This window comes from Babylonia areolata, chromosome 18, assembly GCF_041734735.1.
Source record: "Babylonia areolata isolate BAREFJ2019XMU chromosome 18, ASM4173473v1, whole genome shotgun sequence".
Taxonomy (NCBI): Eukaryota; Metazoa; Mollusca; class Gastropoda; order Neogastropoda; family Buccinidae; genus Babylonia; species Babylonia areolata.
In genome coordinates, this window is record NC_134893.1 from 30,398,469 (window position 1) to 30,421,446 (window position 22,978).

The following is a 22,978-nucleotide window of genomic DNA, read 5'->3' on the forward strand; positions in this document are numbered from 1 at the left end:
TATGGACACAGATCGTTTTCTTTTCAATCGCCAAAGACGTGGAACAAGCTCCCTGATAACCTCCGTCATTCTGATTCCCTCGCATCTTTTAAATCTCGTCTCAAAACTCACCTTTTCCCTCAGCAATAAGTTCAATTGTGGCAGGTCCACAACTACATGCATGTATATGAATGTGTATTGTGTGTGCGTGTGTCTATGTAAGTTTGTGCCTGCCTATGTGTGCGCATGTGTTAGGGTAGCTGTTAGATACACATGTATGTTAAAATGTATGTATGCAGTGTGCGTGTGTGTGTGTGCGTGCGTGCGTGTGTGTGTGTGTGTGTGGTCACATTTTGGTGTGTGCATGTAACATAGATATAATGTTTTATGTTATCAAAAGCGTTTTTGTAAAGCACCTAGAGCAGATTTCTGGATAGTGTGCTATATAAGTATCCATTATTATTATTATTATTATTATATATATACTGATGTGTGTGTGTGTGTGTGTGTGTGTGCGCGCGCGTTTATGTGTGTGTGTGTGTGTGTGTGTGTGTGTGTGTGTGTGTGTGTGTGTGTGTGTGTGTGTGTGTGTTTTACAGTGTGCGTCAGTGTGTGTGTGTGTGTGTGTTTTACAGTGTGCGTCAGTGTGTGTGCAGTGTGATGTCAGCAACTGTGCCGGTGCGGCGGCCAGTCCGAGTCGGCCGCCGGCACTGATTCAGTCGGTTCAACTGATCCGTCAACCGGCCGCCAGCCCGGGGCCGGGGTGTGGGATACAGAGGAAAGACGTACGTAGAAAGAGGAAGTATAATTAAGTGAACTGAAAAGCACAGATGCAGGAAAGATTAACGACCGCTCAGTTACGACTGGAGGACGGCCTGCGCTAACTCTAACCGCCGGGAAAAAAATTACAAGTGGATCAAGTTATTTCGGATAAAAAGTGACTTGTTTAAAATGAAAAGAAACATTATTTTCACGCATCAATAATTACATATTTAACTGATAGTAACTCCTAATGACACAGGCAGTATGAAGTTGGATTTAGAAATATTGAATGTTGGGAATCAAGCTTCACAAAATACGCGTTGCAGAGCAAACGTTTATTGTGTGTTTTTAGGTATTTAGACAGCAGTCTGGGAGATTAATGTAAACATGGCAGACTCCGAAGGGATGCAGAAAATGTTACCTGAAACTGACTTCTCCAACAATAAGTGCATCCGGCAGCCACTATGTGCACGGACTTCTTACAGTTGTAACAAACTGTTCCTCTTCATCTATGCAGTTCTGTTTTTGGTAAGTGGGTAATCAAATCAACATTGCGTGTAGATCGCGACTCTGTTACCACAGTTTTAAATCGATTATCATTAAATGATTATCTTAATCGTATTCTTATCACCACGTAATCACACAGTTTTAATTCGATAATCATTTAATGATTATCTTAATATTATTCTCATTACCAGTCTTCAGTCTTGTAGCACTACTTCACGCCGTCTTGCCTGGACATTCAATTGACTTGGGTGTGGCACAACGATTAAAGAAATGACAGAGGGGGTAACGATTAAAGAAATGACAGAGGGGGTTGTACTTGTAGAACACGGACTTACGATTTTATTTCACAGTATGATGAGTATCAAGGCAGGGCCTCTCCGGCTAGCCACAGGCACTGAGGTGTTAGTGTCTATGGGCATGCGAAGCGCTCCCTGGGAATCTCCCTGACCGGCACAGCTCTAGTCCTTCATTTGATTTACCCCAACTTTGATCCGTGGTCTCTACCCTGCTGAGGGATTAATATCAAAGGAAAGGGCGCTAAACTCCCTCTTGCATGATATTAGGGAGGGTGCCTCAGCAACTAATGTTATATTACTATCAGTGTCAGATATTATTAATTGCTACTAAGCTAGTTAATTATTCAGCTGGTGGATAGTCTGTGCAGCCCAGTAAAGTTGATGACAAGAACATACATTAGTGTGACAGCCAAGTGGTTAGACTCAGAGTATTGAATGGTAGGATTCTTCCTTCTGGCATCTTGGTCCTCTTTTCTTCTGGATGGATATGTTGCAGTCACCACTTTTGCTTTTTGTGCAACGGACAAGTCAAAGGACTGACTTGGTGTCGGAATGACTGTACTTACTGCTGAAATCACTCTGTGAAATGGTGTTCTACTTCTAGACCAAATGGTTCCAATTTATCATTGGCTGTTGGAAAAATGAGAAACTGACTGAATTAGTCTGAGTTGGCCTGTGCTATCATTTGATGCTGTAAATTATTCAGTCTTTTGTCATGAGGAAAAATGAGTGCCTGTGTTAGTGAGCAGGTGTATGCAGGCATTTGACACTAAAGATTTTAAAGCTTTTGCTGTCAATTCCAAGGATACTTTCTTCAACAACATTTTTTTTGGTTTGTATTTAGAATATAATCTATTAATTTAAAAAAATTATTGTTTGTTGCTTTGACTTGCTTGAGGAAATTCTGAGGATGCTTAGCCAGTGCCAGCTCCCCCACCTCGCTCAGCATGAAATTGAAGTATTGGCTCAAGTTGCATGTACATCTTTTTTTTTTTTTTTTTTTTTTTTTTTTTTGCTGCCCCATCATCTGCACCATTTCATTGGCATTACTCCCACGCCGCTCATTTAGATTCCCCCATACACAGCCACACCCGGGTTCGTCCGTCGCAGTTCCAGCGTCGGCAGTCCACAGGGAACCATCGATATTAGGTCGCCATGAGGCCACACACCAGAGGAGACCCTGCACTGCTGCTGAGTCACTTCGGTGGTGTTCAGTGGTGCCTGTTCTGTTTTAACATACTTAGGACACCACCTATTAAGCCCCCTACTAACGACAATAATGGCTTAGTTGCGGAGCCAGACTGAGTGAGGGTCCCTCCCAGAGTGGAGACCGCGACCACGTCCCTCAAACAACAGCCCCCCATGAATCTGCCGACACTGATGACATTGACAGGACTCACCCCAAGCATGGAAGTGGAGGGGTATCGAAACTGAGGTCACCATGAGAGCAGGGCATGAAAGGCCACAGACTTTGAGACTATTTTGTTGACGATGAAGGAGGATGACAATGATGATGACGATGTTGCTATGGAGGTCCATTTTGGTTTGGGACTGCGTGACAAGGCTGTACTCTACGCTTCCTGTCATAATGATATCCTGGCGTTAACCAGGCCTGAGAGATACAGACACTTGCAGTGTTGGTCAGGTAATTAGAGCAACACACCCAAAGACGCATCCTTGAAGTGGATGACACTCGAATGTGTGGTTCCAGTCTCCCCATTTAAGCCCACAGCACACTCAACACTGGGTAGGAGCCGGCCACGGGCCGAAAAACCCACCTCCGCTGGGATTCGAACCCGCGTCCTCCCAGCCGTCAGTCCACGACGCTAACCACTTCGCCACGGCGGCTGGTTGCATGTACATCTTAGTAATGGGTCCATTATCTCCATAATGAAACTTTCGAAAGTCATAAGTGATTAGATGTGCTGCTTTACTTTGCTCTCATTTGTAGTTTGATGATATCAGTCTGGAAATGTGGGGTCTTAGACAACTCAAACTGTCTTACTTTGCCATACTCCAGATTGAATCTGACCAATGAGATGCAAGTTGTATAGCAGTAAAGTTGCATTGAAAAAACAAACAAACCCAAAAACCCCCAGAAACGAAAAAAAAAAAAAAAAAAAAAAGCAGAGGATTGAACCAGCTTTCTTGGTAGTTTTGGAGATTTTAGATGTGAGTCTGCCATTTTCACTTAATCATTGGGTATCTTGAGACCAAAAACTTATTTAAAGTTATTACTTTTGGAACTTGGATCTTATCATTTTTCTGACATCAAAGGTTAATAATATAATGGAACACTTCAGTATAGCACAATCCTTGAGTAAGATTTAGAGTTCTATGTTTCACAAGAAAATATTGGAAATATTGAAATAACAATACAAAGAAACAGTATATAAAATCAGTACTTGTACATATGTGTGAAAAAGAAAGTGAAGGGGGAGAGACCAATTGATCCTGAGACAGAGTGACAGTGAGTGAGAATGGTAAAGATGCTGAGATAGATTGACTGATACAGTGATAGAGTATTCATTGTATCTTTATAAATACATGTATCACAAATCATATGAACCTCATTCCCTCAGAATGGCCACAGTCCAGTCACTCTGCTCTTGTAATATCAGTACCTCTGCTCACCAGTGTTTTTTGAGAAAGGGGAAGACAATAGCTGATACTGTGTTACTGATAGTTCTTTATGACAGTTGGACTAACTTGATCCTGCTACAGTGATAGACTGGTTGAGTGAAATCACTGATAAGTGTTAATGTGAGAACAGTCACTGTAACTGTGTAAGTTTGAGGATCTGATTTCATAAATTGTTACGAACAGCATAGCAGTGATTAACTACGAACAGCATAGCAGTGATTAACTAAGTAGTTACTGGACTGCAGTAAAATGCTGGACAAAGCTAGACACAGCCAGACGTACATGTATACATGTTTGTATTATAAATTACAATTCCTAAAAACCTGCATTCCTCCATCTTTTGATACCTTTCAGTTCGCCTATAGAGCCAACAGATCAGTTGAAGATGCCATAAGCACAGGTCTCTACCACGTCCTCAGACATCTCGAAAATCCTGACAGCTATGCCAGAATCCTTTTCATTGACTACAGCTCTGCGTTCAACACAATAGTACCATCAAACCTATATTTGAAACTGAAAGACTTCTTGCTGCTTGAATCAATTTGTGCATGGATCCTAAATTTTCTAAGATGAAGACCACAAGTTGTTCAAGTTGGTGACCTCACCTCCTCCACATGCATTCTCAACACTGGCACCCCACAGGGATGTGTTGTATCCCCACTGTTGTACTCACTATTTGCACATGACTGTGCAACTCAAAATGAATGCAACACCATGGTCAAGTTTGACCACGATACTACTCTAGAAGGGCTGATTACGAACAGTGATGAGTCAAAATATAGGGAAGAAGTACTGGAAATTGTCAGCTGTTGTGATCAAAACAACTTAGAATTCAATGCATCAAAAACAAAAAACAAAAGAAATTTATATTTCACTTTCAGGAAGACCAGATCTGACCCCTTACCACTTGTCATTAAAGACAAGCAAGTAGAGATCATCAGCGAATTTAAATTTCTCGGACTGATCAATTCCAACGATTTGAAATGGGAGAAAAATATGGAAAAAGTTGTTAGGAAAGCGCTTGTACATTCTTCGGCACCTCAAAAAGTTCGGATTATAAAGAAATCATGGTTGATTTCGACCGAGCAGTCATTGAAAGTGTGCTAACCTTCACTATTACTGTTTGGTACAGAAACATTTCCAAGGCAGTAGTTGCAGCCCTTAACCAAGGTTCGTAGGGTCCTTTCAAGTCCTTTTAAGTCCTTAGGAATTGGATTTTGGTCAAAAGGCCTTTTAAGTGCTTTGATTCAGCAAGTTGGTCCTTTTAACTCATCAGGAGGTCCTTTTAATTTTTGAAAGGTACTGTTAAGTCCTGTTTTATGAAGAGAAAGAGACTTGAGAATGAAACTGAAACACCTTCGACACCAAAACCGCAAGTTGCAAAGCACGTTGAAAGATGCCGACGCGATCGTCTGAAACTCAGTACTTACTGTAGGAGGATACAGCCTATAGGCCTAGGCCCTAACAGTAGTGCGCTTTCTGCTCGGTGGCAGACGCGAAGCGTGGTACAGTGGCTGTGAGTCACGCCTGCTGCTGCTGCTTTGCTTAGGCCTAGCCTACAGTGACGTGAATTGCAAAGACTAAATACGACAGTCAAATGGGATTAGCTGTTCTTCCGTTTATGAGAGGTAAGTGTCTGCTGTTCTGCATGTCAAATAGATTGGGGTGTACTGTAAAGTCATGTCGGCAAAGGTCCTTTTAAACTGATTTGAGGTCCTTATAAAGTGCTTTAAAGGTCCTTTTTTGGCTTCATGCCCACCACCTGGGAACCCTGTTAACAGAATCGCAAAAACTGCCACCAAGATCCCTGGGGCTGATCTACCTTCTCTAGAAGACATATATTACTCAAAAAAGCAAAATCAATCAGCCAGGACGAATCACATCCAGCTTTTGGGATATTCGAGATGATCCCCTCAGGTACAGAAGTATAAGGACAAAAATCAATCGCTTCGCCAATAGCTTTTTCCCCAAAGCAGTCAATGCCCTGTCTCTCGAACAAATCCAGTATGATAAATAGAATTGTGCAATCAACAACCATCTAACAGAAGATCTAGTCATCTGCCCCATCCATATGTAATATGCAGCTTCTGTTCAAACGTGTGTGTGTTTGTGTGGGTGTGTGTGTTTGTGTGTGTGCAGTGTGTGTGTGTGTGTGTGTGTGGTGCGTGCACGTGTGAGTATGCACAACTCCCACAAGTTTTTATATTGATATGCACTTGTATGTATCCTAATTTGTACTGTATCTGTGTTTGTGAATGATTTTCAATTTATGTTCGTACTTTGTTATGTACTATCCCCCCTAATATTCCTTGTGACCCCGGTACACTTGGTAGTAAAGACATATTCTGTTCTGTTCTATTCTATTCTGTTCTATTCTAAACCAACACAGACACACACCCAGACACACACAGACAGACATAGACACAGACAGACAGACACACACACACACACACACACACACACACACACACACACACACAGAGCACCAGTATTATAGTTGTATTTGACAGTAACCACTAGTCTGTGGTGACAGTTTGTGGGGATCATCCTGATGGCGATTGGTGTGCTGGTGGAGACCCACCGCCAAAAGATGGAATCCATGAACAACCAGCTGGCTGTGCCTGTGGCTCTGCTCATTCTGGTGGGCATGATCATCACGCTCAATGCCGTCTGTGGGCTGGTGGGGACGCTGACAGAAAATGTCACCCTGCTGAAAGTGGTGGGTTTGACTTTGAATTAATTGGTGCCTCTTATTCTGCTGGCCTGTGCAGTGCTCCATTCTGAATTTGATGCTTTGTGTACCGAATGTGTCTTTTGTTTAAAAAAAACAACAACAACCGAAAAAGCAGTGCAGTGCAGTTATGTTGTTGTTTTTGACAATATGCTGAATTGTTAAACTGTCATTAAAAACAAAAGCTGTACAGTTTTATATTGTCAAAAACAGAATGTAAGAATCTATTATGCATATGAACATACTTGCAGGAAACTTGGCTGCTGGCATGAATGTATACATATTCACTATGACTGATGCATATTTGCAAATGTATGAAAGTCAAATTCTTTAGTTTCTTACATGCTTAATTGTTAGACCCAGTTATGACACCAGTGACTGTCATAGATACAGTTAGATTTTAAAGCAATGTCTTTCATTATGGTTTTTTAACAACAGCAACAACAACAACAACAACAAAAAATTTACATTGCTGCATCAGTTTTAAGTAATACAATGTCACTCAGTAATTATCTAATTCCAGGTGGGATACTGAGCCTGAAAAGAGTGAAATGAAATGGAGCATGATTATCTGTTTAAAACATTGGGACTCTTTGTCATACTGGTGGTTGAGTTAACATTGTGATTTTCTCATGTTGAGGGTTTTTTTTTTTGTTGGTTTTTTTTTTATTTTTAAGATCTGGTTGTTCTTAGTATTTTTTGTTGTTTTTCAGTTCTTGGTGGTGACCATCATTGCTTTTCTGATTCAAGTGGCCATCGGCATCATTGCCTTCATCTTCAGAGAGGAGGTAAGTGCGTAGGTACTGGCTGACTTTTTTTTCCCTGTTTTTGTGGCATACTTTGTTGGTATGGTTCTAAAATGGTGTACACACAGACACACACACAGACACACACACACACACAGACACACACACACACACACACACACACACACACACACACACACACACACACACACACACTCTCTCTCTCTCTCTCTCTCACACTATGCTTAAAATGTATTAACACACATGTACACTAACACTCCCTCATGTATGCTTGCTTTCATACATTTATATACATACTAAGATTCTTATATCTTTGTGTATATGTGTTCGTATGTATTTGTATATATATGTGTGTATATGAATAAATAAATAAATATATGTGTGTGTGTGTGTGTGTGTGTGTGTGTGTGCGCAATGTATTTATTTATAGACAGAGAGAGGGAGGGAGAAATATTACATGACAGTTAATGATGATACATATTACTCTGACAATCGACCGTTGATACAAGTTATAAATAATGACAGTCAAAGACGATAATAAATACAATAGCTGATATGATTTTCGTTAATTGTAGATATGACACGTGATGATAATCCTATAGTATAATGACTGTTGATGATGATATGATCGTCGATGATGATGATGGATATTTGACAGGTAATGCTGATACAGGTATGAATGACACCAGTTAAGTTGATTACTGATCAGTGTGTGCATGATGGTGGACAGGTGCCGGAGATCATGGCGGAGCATGTGATGTTTGCTGTCAGCAGCTATGGGGAAGACGTGCCTCTCTCCAGGGCCATGGACTACCTGCAGACCAGGGTAAACTGCTGCATGCTGGTTTTTAATATATTTATTATAATTTATTATTTTTTATTTATAAAGATGTGACTAAGTTTTGTGTTTGTGGGTTTTTTTTTTGTTTTTTTGTTTTTTTTTGGTTGGGCAGTCCTGACATGCCTGTGTGTGGTCGGCTAGATTATAAGCAACAATGTCAGATGTTTTTTTCATGGGTGAGAGTATTTCTGTTACATGTATAGATTTCCGTATTGGCAACTTTGGTGATTTTTTTGGTTTTCCCTTTGTTTTCCTTTTGTTGTCAGTAATTAGGCACAGATTAAAGTTAGTGGACCGGGCCACAAACGTTTCAGCTTAACAAAAATCAGTCACGCCCAGCCATGGTGTTGAGCTTTATTTTGCATTGTCTTTTTTACTTTGATTTTTATTTGTACTTGTATTCAGAAGTTCTGGCTGCCTACAAAGCATAAAAAAGGTCATACATGTAAAAACTGTTGTGCCCACTTGTACTGCATATGAATGACTGTTGTATGGGAAAAGATAAAATTATGTTGTGCATTCATTACTGCAAACGATGACTTTTGTTTGGGAAAAGATGTGATGTGCATAACCACAGTCAATGGCTGTTGTATGGAAAAAGACATGTTGTGTTGTGCGTGCAGTACGAGTGCTGTGGGCTGCTGTCCTACATGGACTACTCCAAGCACAATAAGGACTATGATTGTGACTCTGGCAAACCTCAAGCCTGTGGAGTTCCCAGTTCTTGCTGCATTGCTCAGGTCAGTAGCACGCTCGCAGGAAGACGTCTGTGGTGGGTCATCAGTTGTGTGTGCGGATGTGCTGTTGCCTTAGAGTAGATCCTTTTGTGAGCCTGTGCATGCATTTGACTTTTCAGTGTGATAGATAAGTGTGCATGAACAGCAGATGATGACAATCGTGTAATCAGTCATATATGTAGAATCCGTTAAAGTGCCTGTTCTTGCATGTACATGCAATGACTCACCTTTAGTTCATGAAATATGAAAGGGATTTATGAAAGTAATCTGTTACATTTAAGGTTTTTTGTGCTGGTATGGGAAACAGCAACACTTCTTTGTTAATGAGGTAAACATACCAATGTTTTGTTTCTCTTGTCCATCTCTTTGGCTCTTTATTGTTTTTGTTCACTGGGGAAAGGAGTGAATACAAGACAATGTGCTGTTTTATTTTCAGGCTGCGAAAGTCCAGCCTGCATGTGGCTACAGCATTGTTGGAAACTTGACGGTATGTGAAAAAGGAAATGACTCATTAGTTCTTTTGTACTTGATTCTTCCCTTTTTGAAAAGTAATCATTTGTTTATTTATTGTTATTATTGATTATTTTAGACAGTGTTTGTCTTTGGTGACTGAGTAAAATGATGGCTGTCATAACTGGTGTGACCGGTGTATCAGAGCATTGGGCTTTCATTTAAACTGAGGGTGCTGGGTTTGAATTGTGGTAGTGATGCCTTGTGAACTTTCTGATATTATAAGCTGCCGTGATGTTGTGGACTGATGGCTGGTGAAAACTGAAGACTGTTTCATTGGATTTGGGATGAGCAATGACAAAGGTTTATTCATTTGTTAGGCCTGTGTCTATGTACAACAAGAGTCCGGAACTGAGTGCCAGGTGGTGCTTGATGTGCACAGGTGTCAGACAAGGTGTATGTGGTGGGCTGCATCAATTCCTTCATGCACTGGCTGGCAGAGCACCTGGACCTGACTGGAGCCATAGGCCTGGGCTTCGCCATTCCGCAGGTATGAGGACACATGTTTTGACTTCTGCATGTGTGTGTAAATGAAGTGATCTCTTGAGAGAAAGAGTGAGTGCGTGGCATGCGAGTGAGTGAGTGACCTGTGTGTGTGTGTGTATGCATATGTGTCCATGGTAATCTATGATACTGAGGTTTTCTCAGCTGTCACAAGTGGTACAACTTGGTAAAATGGCAGTTATGAACAAAGACTTTTGGGATGATGACGTGAGAAAGTGAAAGGTCAAAGGTCATCACTTGTTAAAATAGTATAACAGAAAACTTGATGGAGCTTAAATCTGACAGCCAGGTGTCAAGTTTGGTGAAAGTGACTGACCCTGGTGACACCATGACCTCCATTGGAATTCAAGATCAAAGGTTAAGGTCACAAAGTGACATAATGATGGAAAAATCATAAGTACACGAGAGATAAAGTCTTGCATCCAGTCTTCATTGATTGTGTATACTGACTGGTCATGAGAACAAAATTCCTAGCGTCAAGGAGAGGGGTCAAAGTTCAAGGAATGACATGAAATATTGGAGGGGGGATGGGGCGAAGTAGAAACAAGGCATAGAGCTTGTCTTTTTTTCTTCCAGTTTTCATCAAACTTTAAACATCAAGGTTAATTTAATTAAATATGGGTAAATGTAACAGAAGTACAATCTCTAGAATGGTCTGTTCAGAGGATGATCTACTTTGCAGTACCATTTCTTTTCTGTTCCGTAATTCCTGTGTTGGATTCAGTATCGCACACGAGTCTTGAAGTCGAAGGCCTTGCCTTATTGTTTAATTCAGTGCTCTATCACAGATATGCAGTTTGAGTTACTCTGTTTAGCATTGTGACTGTATGATTATGACAAAAGAGACTTTGACTTTTAAATGTTTTCCCAGTTCTGTGTAATTTGGAGCTCTGGTGATATGGATTTGAACTGTGCACCAATACCAACACTATTATTAGAAAAAAAGACGACCCAAAAGTGAAAAACAGGCAATTTCTTTTTTATTCCCATACCCTCAACAAAAAAGAAAAGAAAAAAAGTTTGACTTTGTACATCTCCATGATTAGAAAGAATGTAGGATTTGGATTTATAAGATGGGGAAATGAGAAAACAGCATGTATGGTTCTTTAAGTTGTTTGTTTACTTGTATAAACATTGTTTTTGTGAAAATATATTAATCCTTGTTGTTTGCTTTTGTAAACATTGTAACAAAAAAACAAACAAACCCAACAACCTATGTTTACCCTTTGTGATTGCTACATTTGCAGATCATTGGAATGCTGCTGGTGTATTACTTCATTCGCCGGGTCAACGATTACCAGAAGGGTTACCGTGTTGGCCAGTACTTTGGCTGAGCAGAGAGGAAGGTGGGGGATAGGGGGGATAGGAAGGGATAATGGCTGAGCAGAGAGGAATGGCTGAGCAGAGAGGAAGGTGGGGGTAGGGGGATAGGAAGGGATAGTGGCTGAACAGAGAGGAAGGTGGAGGTAGGGGGGATAGGAAGGGATAGTGGCTGAGCAGAGAGGAAGGTGGAGGTAGGGGGGATAGGAAGGGATAGTGGCTGAGCAGAGAGGAAGGTGGAGGTAGGGGGGATAGGAAGGGATAGTGGCTGAGCAGAGAGGAAGGTGGAGGTAGGGGGGATAGGAAGGGATAGTGGCTGAGCAGAGAGGGAGGTGGAGGTAGGGGGGGATAGGAAGGGATAGTGGCTGAGCAGAGAGGAAGGTGGAGGTAGGGGGGATAGGAAGGGATAGTGGCTGAGCAGAGAGGAAGGTGGAGGTAGGGGGGATAGGAAGGGATAGTGGCTGAGCAGAGAGGAAGGTGGGGGTAGGGGAATAGTAAGGGATAGTGGCTGAGCAGAGAGGAAGATGGGGGTAGGGGGGATAGGAACTGGAAGGGAGAGAAAGGAGAATAGGTGGGTGCTGAGGAAGCTTCTGTGGCTGAGCTGCAGAAACAGTATCACACTTGGAAAGGATGGTGGTTATTGGTTGTGGGAGTAGGATGGGGGTGTGTGTGCTGTGGGAGGGAGGATAGAAATGGGGGAGGGGCAATGTGGAAGGATAGGGGTTTGGTGAGGATGTCTTTACATCTCATACACTTAAGGTGACGTTTATTGATCTGGTCACAATCTGGTGTGTTGATGTACATTCACTTTCAAATTAATCGATCTGATTAAGGTGTGTGTGCTGTGTTAACTTGCAGTTCACTTAAACGATCAGAAGACATAATATGGACTCGCTAATGCTATACCCCCACTGTCCTCCTCCCAAAGATTGGGTTTGACTTTTTTAAATATTTAAAAAAAATTTTTTTTAGGCATGTTGCATACACATGCAGCTGGCAATGAAATTCACAACATACACACAGGGACATATATTTCAATAGAAAAAAACAGCTTAACATGATTTATGTGGCTTGCAGTGAAACGTTTTTGAAGTGTGGGTATATGTACAGATGTTGTTTTAAATGGGATAGTCACAGGTTTGGGAAGGGTGGAGGGACAGGGGTGAGCATGAGAGAAAAACAACAACTTAATGTCATGAAAGAGTACAAGTCAACCAACAGTGTTATACACAAGGGTTTGAAACACAGATGCATGCTGCGAACATTGTTGTAGTCTTTTTCTTTTGCATTTAGCTTGTAACTTATGAAAAGAAAAGTTAGTGGCTGAAATTCATTTGAAGAGACAGGAAAAGAACAACTGAAATAAACGAAAAAAACCCCAAACTGAAGTGTTTTGATGTACACACACACTTCACATTACAGATTACAGGATACTTTATTATCTCAATAAGAGAAGTTCAAGGATGATTACTTTTACTTACACTTATGCAGTCCTGAGAGATCAGAATTTCTCTCAGTTTTTTGTTAACATTAACTTAGACATGTGATGACAAAACCACAGTTACATGTTTGCATGCACACAATGTGGCTGTTGTGAATAGTGTGCAGATATACTCATGTGCAAATATGCACCGACGTGTGCATGCACTCGTACACATGTTCTATGAGCACATGCACTGGTGTATTCATTCTCACACACATACGCATGCACACACAGACTGGCATGCATGTGTGCGCGTGTGTGCGCACACATGCATACACACACCAGGGCTCATACAGGTTTGAAAAGTTTTCAATAATTTGTGAAGAATGACATGCCTTTTTTAAGTCCTTAAATTTTTTTTATAGAATGACCCAGCTTTGTACAGGTTTTTATTTTTGGCCTCAATATTACTGATTAAAAACAGAAATGACCCTCTGTCAGCGATAAAACACAGCTGCAAAATGTCCCTCCTGAACTTGAATTTCAAGTGCTGTGATAATTTTATAAACTTAATCCTAAAAGAATCTTTGTGCCAGGAATGTATACACTCAAAAATGTCTGGGTTCCTGATGTTTTAAATTTTTTGGCTTTTGGTGTTTCAAAGGTTTTTAAAAAGTTAAAGAATTTTATTGCTAAAAACCTGTATGAATCCTGTATATACAGACACCTGTGTCAGAATGTACACCTTGTCGTGTCTCAGTAGATAGATTCCTGTTGTTGCAGCATAATGTACTGGGTTGTTAACATGTTATGTACAGAATCTGTACTTAATTGTTTCTGCAGCATATGTTCTTTGTACGCTCTCAGTGTTTTACAACAAAAACATATTGATAACTTTTTGGGTTTTCGTTTGTCATTTATTCAGGGAAAAACAAGTGCTCCAACACGCACATGTTCATATGTATGCACAAATTGGTGTATATAGGTACACATTCATGACACAAACATTCACAGTCACTTGTACATACTCTGATAAATGCACACATGCTCATACTCATGTACACGTATGAACGCATAAGATGCATGCACACGCACACACACACACACACGCGCAAAAGAGTGAGCAGATAGATCAAATAGAAATGCATGCATACATTGTGCCCAATGATTTTATTCCACAGAAATATTGGTATTTTCCTTTTAGTACTTCTGTTCAGGTGCCAAATCTTTCTGTCTCGATTTCTCGATTCAGTTAAATTTACAGTTTACATGACACCATTTGCAGAAGACACAAGGTTTTAACTGCATGCTTCTGTTATTTAGTTTCATGTGACCTAGATTTACTCCAGAGCGAACAACTGCTAAGTGATGTTAATTTGGACCATTGAGACAATAAATGTACTTATTTATTGTAATTTTGTATAGTTGAATTGTTTACTCGGTATTTTATTACATTTTTATTTAGCTTTTATTTGAAGCTAATACATGTTATTTTTGCAAATACATTTATACTAGCTTATACATTGTATAACATATAGAAACATACATCTGTTATATGAAATCCAGTGTGAGAATATGTGCCAAGAAGTTTGCATTATTTTGTTTGTCATGCATTTTTTTTTGCATGAGTTCTTTGAGATTGCCCCCACAATGGAGATGTTTTTACTATGGTGTATACATGGTTTTAACTTGACTGTTGCTGAAGAAAAAGAAGAAATATGTCCTGCAGTATGTTTGCAGTTTATTTCCACTGATACTTTGCTTTTGACTTTTTTATTTTTATTTTTTACACCTGTAAGATCAAGCAGGTGTTTCTTTGATTTGGCTTTTGTGTTTTTAGAAAGATATTATATTTCTCTACTTTTTTGTTTGGGCCATTTGTGGAAGAATCTCATCGGGGATGGATAATTTATTTTTAACAAAATTTACTCTTTAAACTTTCCATTTTGCGCTTTTTTAGGGGGGTGGATTGAGGTGAGGGGGGTGGGGGGGGGGGGGGGTATATTTTTGTCAGTTTCTCCTTATTTTTTCTAATTGTTCAAGTTTATAGTGTCTGAGCTCTTCTTCTGTTTTTGATGTTATAAACTGTTTATTATTTCATAATCAGAGTTGCTTTGTATTTGACCCAGTGTAGCGACTCAATGTGCTGCTGAGTTTTTACACCTTTTCAACCAGTTGTAACAAAACTGACACAATCTAGTCTGCATGTTTATTAAATTTGTTGTGTACAAAGTAGCTTATGTACATGCAATAGAATTGGTCATTTTTATATACTGTTATCTGTTTTTTTCTGTCAGACGCTTTGGCAATATTGAATATATATATTTTTAAGACATTGATTCTTGCCTTTAAAAAGAAATGTTTATCCTTTGTTAGAACTGTTTCTATCAGAACATTGCATTTATTTGTTTATGTTTTTTTTTCATGTATACACGTTTGTAAATTATTTCTTGCTGATGAACACACACAAACACACACACACACACATGCATATATTATTCATAATGCATGTGCACACACACACTCACACACACACCATACATATGCACACACATACCACACACACACACACATACACACACGCGCGCGCGCGCACGCGTGCGCGCGAGGCAAAGAATTCTCTCCTGAAAATTTCTCTGTAAAAAAAATACCAAACAACACCAGTGGGAACATATTGAAATGCAGATGTTAGAGGGGTGACACTCAGTATTGCTGACAATACAGTTGAAACTGAATCTGAACGAGGCTACAAGTGTGAGGCTGTGTTACTCTGTAGACATTGTGATTTTTACTTTTACAAGATCATACAGCTTCAGCTCTTTTGCTTTGCTTCAAAACTTCTTTGAGGAGAGAAAGAACACTTCTGCAGTGTTCCAGCAATTCTCATCAGCTGTCATAATTCCATTTTGAGTGTTTACTCTTGAGAAATTAGCATACATAAGGTGGGCATTAGATGTGTCAAGCTTCCAGGCTGGTTGTCATATCTGGGTTAGACATACATCCTCAGATTTATACCCAGAAGCTTTCTTTTATAGTATTGGTATCAAGTGGTTGACAGACTAGAAACAGTGTCTATTTTGAAATATATGTAGCAATATTCCTTTCAAATTGTTTAATTGCATGTTTGGTTTCCTTGATAATTGTGTTCCTTTGCTTATGCTGACTGAAGAATAGATTTGACAACAGAGTATTCATGTATTTCAAAGATACAGCATGATAACACCATGACTTACAGAAACTGAGGAACTGCAGAAGTGGTTTTTGCTTGTGTGCATGACCCAGACACACACTGAGGGCTGGGATGCTGGGTCACAGGTGAAGTCATCCAAGTTGAAGTGCATGGCCGTCCATGTGTGAGGGAGAGGATATCCATGGCAATATTGAAATATGACTGACTGAAGTCCACTTGGGATAGAAGAGGCCAGTTTAACCTTTCCACCCTTCAGAAAACAGCATGGATTAAATGGGAGTGACTCTCACAGAACCTGCCACACACACTGTTTTTTTTCCCATTTTTTTCCTGACTAAAATCAGCTGGAACGGTGTCATGAATAATAAAGCTTGACTTGATCTGAAAAAAAGTTAATCTGTTATTCCTATTTGTTTTTTGCCAAAGTTTTTTTAGATGGGCGGAGTGATAGTGCATATAGATTAAGTAGGAAAAAAATCTTATCAATGTTACCAAGGATATCACTGTGTTTAAAGTCAGGTTGTAAATTTTTATATACATTGATATTGTATAGGAGGGTACCAAGGTGGAATTGGTGAGGTGTTGGACTTACGAGGCGGTAGTCACCAGTGAGTGAGTTGCCAGGTTTTGAGGCCCAGTTTTGGCATGGGGTTGTGTTCTTGGGAAAGGCACTTTACTTTGATTTTCCTCACTCAACCCAGGTGTGAATGGGTACCTGACTTCGGTTGGGGAAGGTTAATACGGCAGAAGGAGAGGATTGGGTTCAAGCCATAGACACAGTGGATATGAATACACTGCTCTGATGGTTGTAAAAGGCTTTGGGACCTTCAGCTTAAAAAAAAATTTTTTTTTACCTTTTATATAGTCTGTTGATGGCAGAGCAAAGAAACATATTTGTTGTAGAATGCAAGTGGATATTGGTTGTGAGTTGCTTTACAGTTGTTACTGTTGTGGTGTTGGTGATGGATTCTTCATTGTCTGCAGCTTGAAATTTCTGTGTACACAAATACACTTAGCAGATCGTGTTCTGCTTATTTGCAGCAATAAACCTCTGTTGGCAGATGAACGAAACAGTGACCTGCAAAGGAGTTGAATTCACTGTCGCTTTACCTTTGTGATTTGCTCTACCCCTGTGGAATCCTGGCTTTTATGCTGTTGTAGGTTCTGTGATCTGATCAGGTTCCACCGCGTTGGATAATAGCGAATCAGCTTTTCACTTGTTAGTGTTGCAGTTTTGGTGCTGTGTGCATAAATTGCTGTGCATTGTAGCCATAATGACTTGTGACAGGCGTATTTATATCTCACAATGTATGTACTGCTTGAAGAGCACTTTGCCAGATTGTATGACTGCATTCCATGGTTGTTGTTGTTTTTCTGTTTTGGAAGATGTAGTTTTTATGTTTACCACATGAATTCCATATTTACTTTTGCACAGAGTTCGTGATTTTCATATTTATTTTGTAAGTTCCATTGTTGTTTACACCCTGTCTGTGGGAAAATTATTGTCACACAACTTAGTTTTATGGATTGTTGGAAATCCCAGTCCACTTGTTTGGAATTTTTAAAGTACATTTTACTGCTTTGTTGTGATTTGATGTGCCATTCAGCAACAACAACAAAAAACAAAAACAAAAACATTCTGTCTGTAAAACCAAAATAAAACAATTTGGGGAGTATAAATAACAACTGTAAAAAGTAGTGTTTCTGTGTCTCTTTTGTTTTGTTATATTTTTGTTACACTTATGGAAAAAAAAGAAAAGAAAAAAAAGAATGCTGTGGAAGAGGAATCTTATTTCTTCTTATCTTCTGTTGAACAGGTGAAAACGTGACAGATAAATTGAGATAACTTTTATCAGTGCAAAAACTGTAAAGGAAAGTGAAAGGCACAATATCCTTTTTTTTTATATTCCTTTTCTGTTACATAAATCAGCTGGTAATATACTGACATAATTACATGATACTAAAAAAGCAATCACTAGGCATCAAACTATAAGCAATTTACTGCTAACCTGAAGTGATATTTTAAAGATTTCACAGTCTATGCTCAAGATATTACAAGAAGACAGATGCTATGGATGATGTATGTGGGTCTTCATGTGAAGAAAAAATTGCCAAGGACTGACATATTGGCATTTTTCTTTTGAATACTATGAAAATCAAGTAGGCATAATATTAATGCAATTGTCTTCACAATCACAGGTATTGGTATTTCATAAAATCAAATCAAGGTTTTTGATTGGAAAAAATTATGTTTTATAATGCTTAAAATTTTTTTTTTTTAAATGCTTTTGAAACTGTCATCTCTAGTCAGTGAAAATGTTTTAATCATTGGTTGATGTATTTTTAAATGATGTTTGTTGTTTTACCGAATCATGTTTGAAATAAAGTAAGCAGGCAGTATTTGTTCAAGACTGGTGACGATGATATAATCATAATGATTGGAACTGTTATTTGCTATGAATCTGGCTACGTTTTTTTGTTGTTGTTTGTTTTTGTTTGTTTGTTTGTTTGGAAATCAGAGCACGATAGCTTGCAGATATGTGGATGTTTCTGTGGTGGATTTTTCCTTTGGAGACAAATGTCAATAGTATGTACATGTAGGAATCCTCATGTCTTGTACTTACATTTGCATGTAGTCATTACTACACCATCTTTTAACCAGATGAATAAAGAAAATGAAGTTTGGACATGTTTTAGAGCAGCCAGATTTGTGATTAGCAGAGAGCAGAGAATTCATGAAAAGAAAAATTACCAAGAAATAAACAAATACAGAAAATATGTGCATGTTTTAGTGTTATCTAGATAGGACTAATGTTATGTATAATGTGGGGAATAAGGATTTATTACAGATTATTTTATTGAAGAGATATACAGGATAATTTTTATGCTGATTTTTCCACAAGAAAGGAAAAATGTTGAAAGTAAATGTGTGAGGAAGAAGTTATTTTCTAATGGTCAGTGGATGTTGTGTTAGGGCACCAAAACCGGACAGATGTCAAGATGGCTAACAGCCGTCTTTCAAGATATAGTCTTTATTTAATGATTTTTTTCTAAGTTACTTCATAATGGAACAAGTAGTTTTATGAAATGATGTTTTATTTTTTATTAACATTTTTTGTTGTGACAATATGCTTTGTATGGCTTTGAAAAAAAAAATTGGTGTTTTTATTATTGCCAGTGGATTTTCTGCAGCTCTTGCATTTACAAAGCAGTTTTATTTAACACTTAGTGTGATATTAATTGAAATGGATATGTTCACTTTTTATATTGTGTTTCTGTAGTGGCAACCACAGCTGTGTTGTATCTTGCTAGTAAATTTTATAAATTGTAGGCTTCATTCAAATGACTTGTGTTGCATCAGGATGTGTGGAAGTGTGTGTGTGTGTGTGTGTGTGTGTGTGTGCACTCGCATGTGCATGTGTGTGTTTGTGTGTACTTGAAAGCTTGTGTTTCAGACAATGACAGCAATATTTTACTAAGATTTAAAGAACATTTTAAATAATTCAACATAGAGTGTTTGGGATGTACTAACATTTTTACTGCAAGAGATTTTTCAATGGAATTCAGCCTGCTCCTCCATGGGAAAGCATTACACCACAGTATCGTGCTATTTCCCCCGTGTTTGTCTGTCTGTGCATGCATCAATTTATATTCCAAGTGGATTTTGAAATGACAAAAGAAAGAAAAACAAATAACAGAAATATTCTTTTAGGGCTCTTTGTATTTACAAAAGGCATGCTACACATCCATTGGGCATTCACCCAATATGCTGTGGAACTCTGATAACCATTCCTGGCTGAGTAGTTGAGAAAGAACAGTTAGGGCCTGTGTTATGTGATTTGAACAACTACTCTGAGAATTCTGGCCTTGGTTTTGGTGAACTGTCCATCTTCTCTCAATGGAAATACAGCACATATCCAGATCAACTGCAAGTTGAAAATATTCAGAAAAACAACAAAATATAAATAGACAAATGAAACTAAAAGTAAAAACTACACACATGCACTTGCATACACACACACACACCAGCGCTGCCACCAAGCAAAACCACTATGGGATCAGAGGACCCATTTATGAGTGGATCAACTTCTTGAACTGTTAGAAAATGAAGGTGTTTCTTGAGGGAGAAAGATCAGAGGAAGCAACTGCTGTCAGGTGTCCACCAAGGTACAGTCCTGGGTCCTTTACTCTTTCTGTGCTATATAAACCATCTGCCACAGTCCGTAAAATCAACAGTATGCATTTCTGCAGATGATTGCCTCCTATACCAGGAAATTTACTCCTTTCAAGATCACACTACCCTACAGAAAGGCTTGGACAGACAAGAATAATTTGCGAAAGACTGGGGAATGTGCTTCGAAGCACAGAAATGTTACATCCTAACAAGCAAGAGCAAATCCCCCTCCCTCAAACGACTGAATGAAATGTTCAAAATATGCCCTGCAGAACTCCCACCTGGGAGTGCACATTTCAAATGACTTGAAATGCACCAGCCCAATTACAAACATCAGCAAAGGGGCCAACTGTACACTCAGCTTCCTGAGATGTAACCAAAGGAAATGCTTCCAGAGAGTAAGCGGATGGCTTTTGTCTCTCTTTTCCACTCCACACTGGAGTATGGTGCAGTGGTATAGAGCTCCTACCTCACGAAAGACATTGAAAGGCTTAAGTAGGTCAAATGCCAGGGCACCCAGTTCGTTGTCAAGGACTACAGGTCAAAGGACCCAGGCTGTGTGACTTCATGCTTTAAGAGCAGAGACTGCCTCTGGAGGAACATTAATTATCAGCCTCACCACGCTAAAGAGGCCTGTAAACAGACAAATTCCAGCTCTACCACCAGAAAAGCTCCTAGCACTTGCCAGTAAGACCAGCAGAAGATCAAGGCCAGCAATAGAACTAACAATAATACAAGGACCTTGACTAGCAGTAGAAAGAAGAACAGTTAAGATCAACAAAGGTTTTGCAATCCCTTTCAGCAAATCAGAACAATTTAGGAACACATAAAAAAACCCCAAAAAACAAACAAACAAAACAAAACAAAACAAAACACACACACACACACACACACACACAAATCAACGACAAACAACAGCAGCAGAATGGAACCAGCTGGAAGAAGTTGTCAGTGGAGGGTGCATGCTTTTGGAGTGGTCATCATACATGACTGGGGCAGATGCTGATTTTCACCACCAGATAAAATATCTTTTTTTAGCATGCGCTCTCCCAAGTCCTTTATGACAATAGTCAAACTGGCATCTGCAATGACATGTATTGATCCTGATTCCCTACTTCAGTATTTTTTGTAATGTGTTTTGTGTGTAACAGATGATGGGTGTGATGATCAAAATGGGTAGACGGCTGGATTCTTAGCTAAGTTGTAAAGTACCTGACCGTGACATTTTTGTAAAACTATACAAAGCTTGATCTGGTGCGACCTCACGTGGAGTATGGAAACACTGTGGTGCCCTTATCTGGAGTGCCAATCTATTGCAATTGAGATGGTGCAGAGAAGAGCGACAAACCTTGTACATGAATGTAGGCGTGTGACTTACAATGATCAATTAACTTTAAAAAAATAAAGATTTTTGCGAGTGAGTAAGTAAACTGGGAAATGAAGCAATGAACCTTGACCAGAAGTTCAACCAAATATGTTATGAAACAAATAAGGGACAATTTCAAAGCTTACCTTGTCTATATATAAAATCCCACTACTACTGCTACTATGGTATCAGTGCACCTGGTGAGTTAAGGGTGGAATTTTTCTGGTCTCTCAGGTCAACAAATGTGCAGACCTACTAGTGCCAGAACCCCCTTTGAGTGTATATGCACGCTCATCAAATACTCACATTAAAGATCCTGTTATCCATGTCAGGGTTTGATAGGTTATGGAAACAAGGACATAACCTGCATACACACCCCTGTAAAAGGAATATGGTTGCCTGCAATGGCAGGGAAAATAAACAAATGGTCATATGCATAAAACGTATAACATGATGTGTGTGTGTGTGTGTGTGTGTGTAGGTGTGGTGTGTGTGTGTGTGTGTGTGTGTGTGTGTGTGTGTGACTCAAGGAATAAATCATGAGCACCCTCGGTCGGCTCTGCCCAGGTACGCAGCCTGTTGTGCAAATGACTCTGTGTTTGGAAAGCGCATAGAGTTGGTCTGTGATCGAAGATAGGCGCTATATATGTATCATCATCATCATCATGTGCATTTCAGTGTTCATTAGATGCTCTGCTTTCATTTGTTAGCAGTTGAAATGGCAACAGTTGGATATTGATCAAAGCGTTAATTTCTCAAATAAATTTGTTATCATCATCCTCTTAGATATGAACAATTCTTTATGTATTACAAGAGTAAAACATGGGCGTGTCAAGTGTCCTGTAATACTTAGGTAAATACTGATTGCGGAGATTTTGAATTGCAGGACATTCCATGACAAAGTGGTATTCGTCTCCCACTCGATTCGTGTCACAAAGATGACACAATCTTGCTTATTGTGGTATGTTCATGTGTCTCCCTTTCTCAATTGGTAGTTTGTGATTACTTGTTCAACATTGGGATGCTATAGCACAATGGCAAAATGTCTAGATAATCTTCAAAAGCTATTTGGCTTTTAAATAAAATGTAGTTATTGGCTTTTGTAGAGTTACGACAAGTTGCTACCCATTTTTGTGTATGACTGTCTTTGAGTCTTTGGGTCAAGTCGTTTTGCTCCTTTTCGCAAAGAAAGACAAGTCTTAGCATTATCACACTTGAGATGAGAATT

General features: G+C 39.3%; 1 protein-coding gene across 1 annotated transcript; it reads left to right on the forward strand.

Moving 5' to 3' along the window:
- Positions 1-1,118: 1,118 nt before the first annotated feature.
- LOC143292647 (tetraspanin-15-like) lies at positions 1,119-19,547 on the forward strand. The gene is made up of 8 exons (XM_076603139.1): positions 1,119-1,269; positions 6,721-6,906; positions 7,632-7,706; positions 8,416-8,511; positions 9,150-9,266; positions 9,700-9,750; positions 10,156-10,263; positions 11,525-19,547. Exons 1-8 carry the CDS (start codon positions 1,129-1,131, stop codon positions 11,609-11,611), a joined length of 861 nt encoding a protein of 286 aa, XP_076459254.1. The 5' UTR covers positions 1,119-1,128; the 3' UTR covers positions 11,612-19,547.
- Positions 19,548-22,978: the final 3,431 nt, after the last annotated feature.

Coding starts and splice junctions, on each gene's coding strand:
- LOC143292647 (XM_076603139.1), top strand. CDS start 1,129: ATGGCAGACTCCGAAGGGATGCAGAAAATGTTACCTGAAACTGACTTC. Junction 7,707..8,415: donor CCTTCATCTTCAGAGAGGAG/GTAAGTGCGTAG, acceptor GATGGTGGACAG/GTGCCGGAGATCATGGCGGA. Junction 8,512..9,149: donor TGGACTACCTGCAGACCAGG/GTAAACTGCTGC, acceptor TTGTGCGTGCAG/TACGAGTGCTGTGGGCTGCT.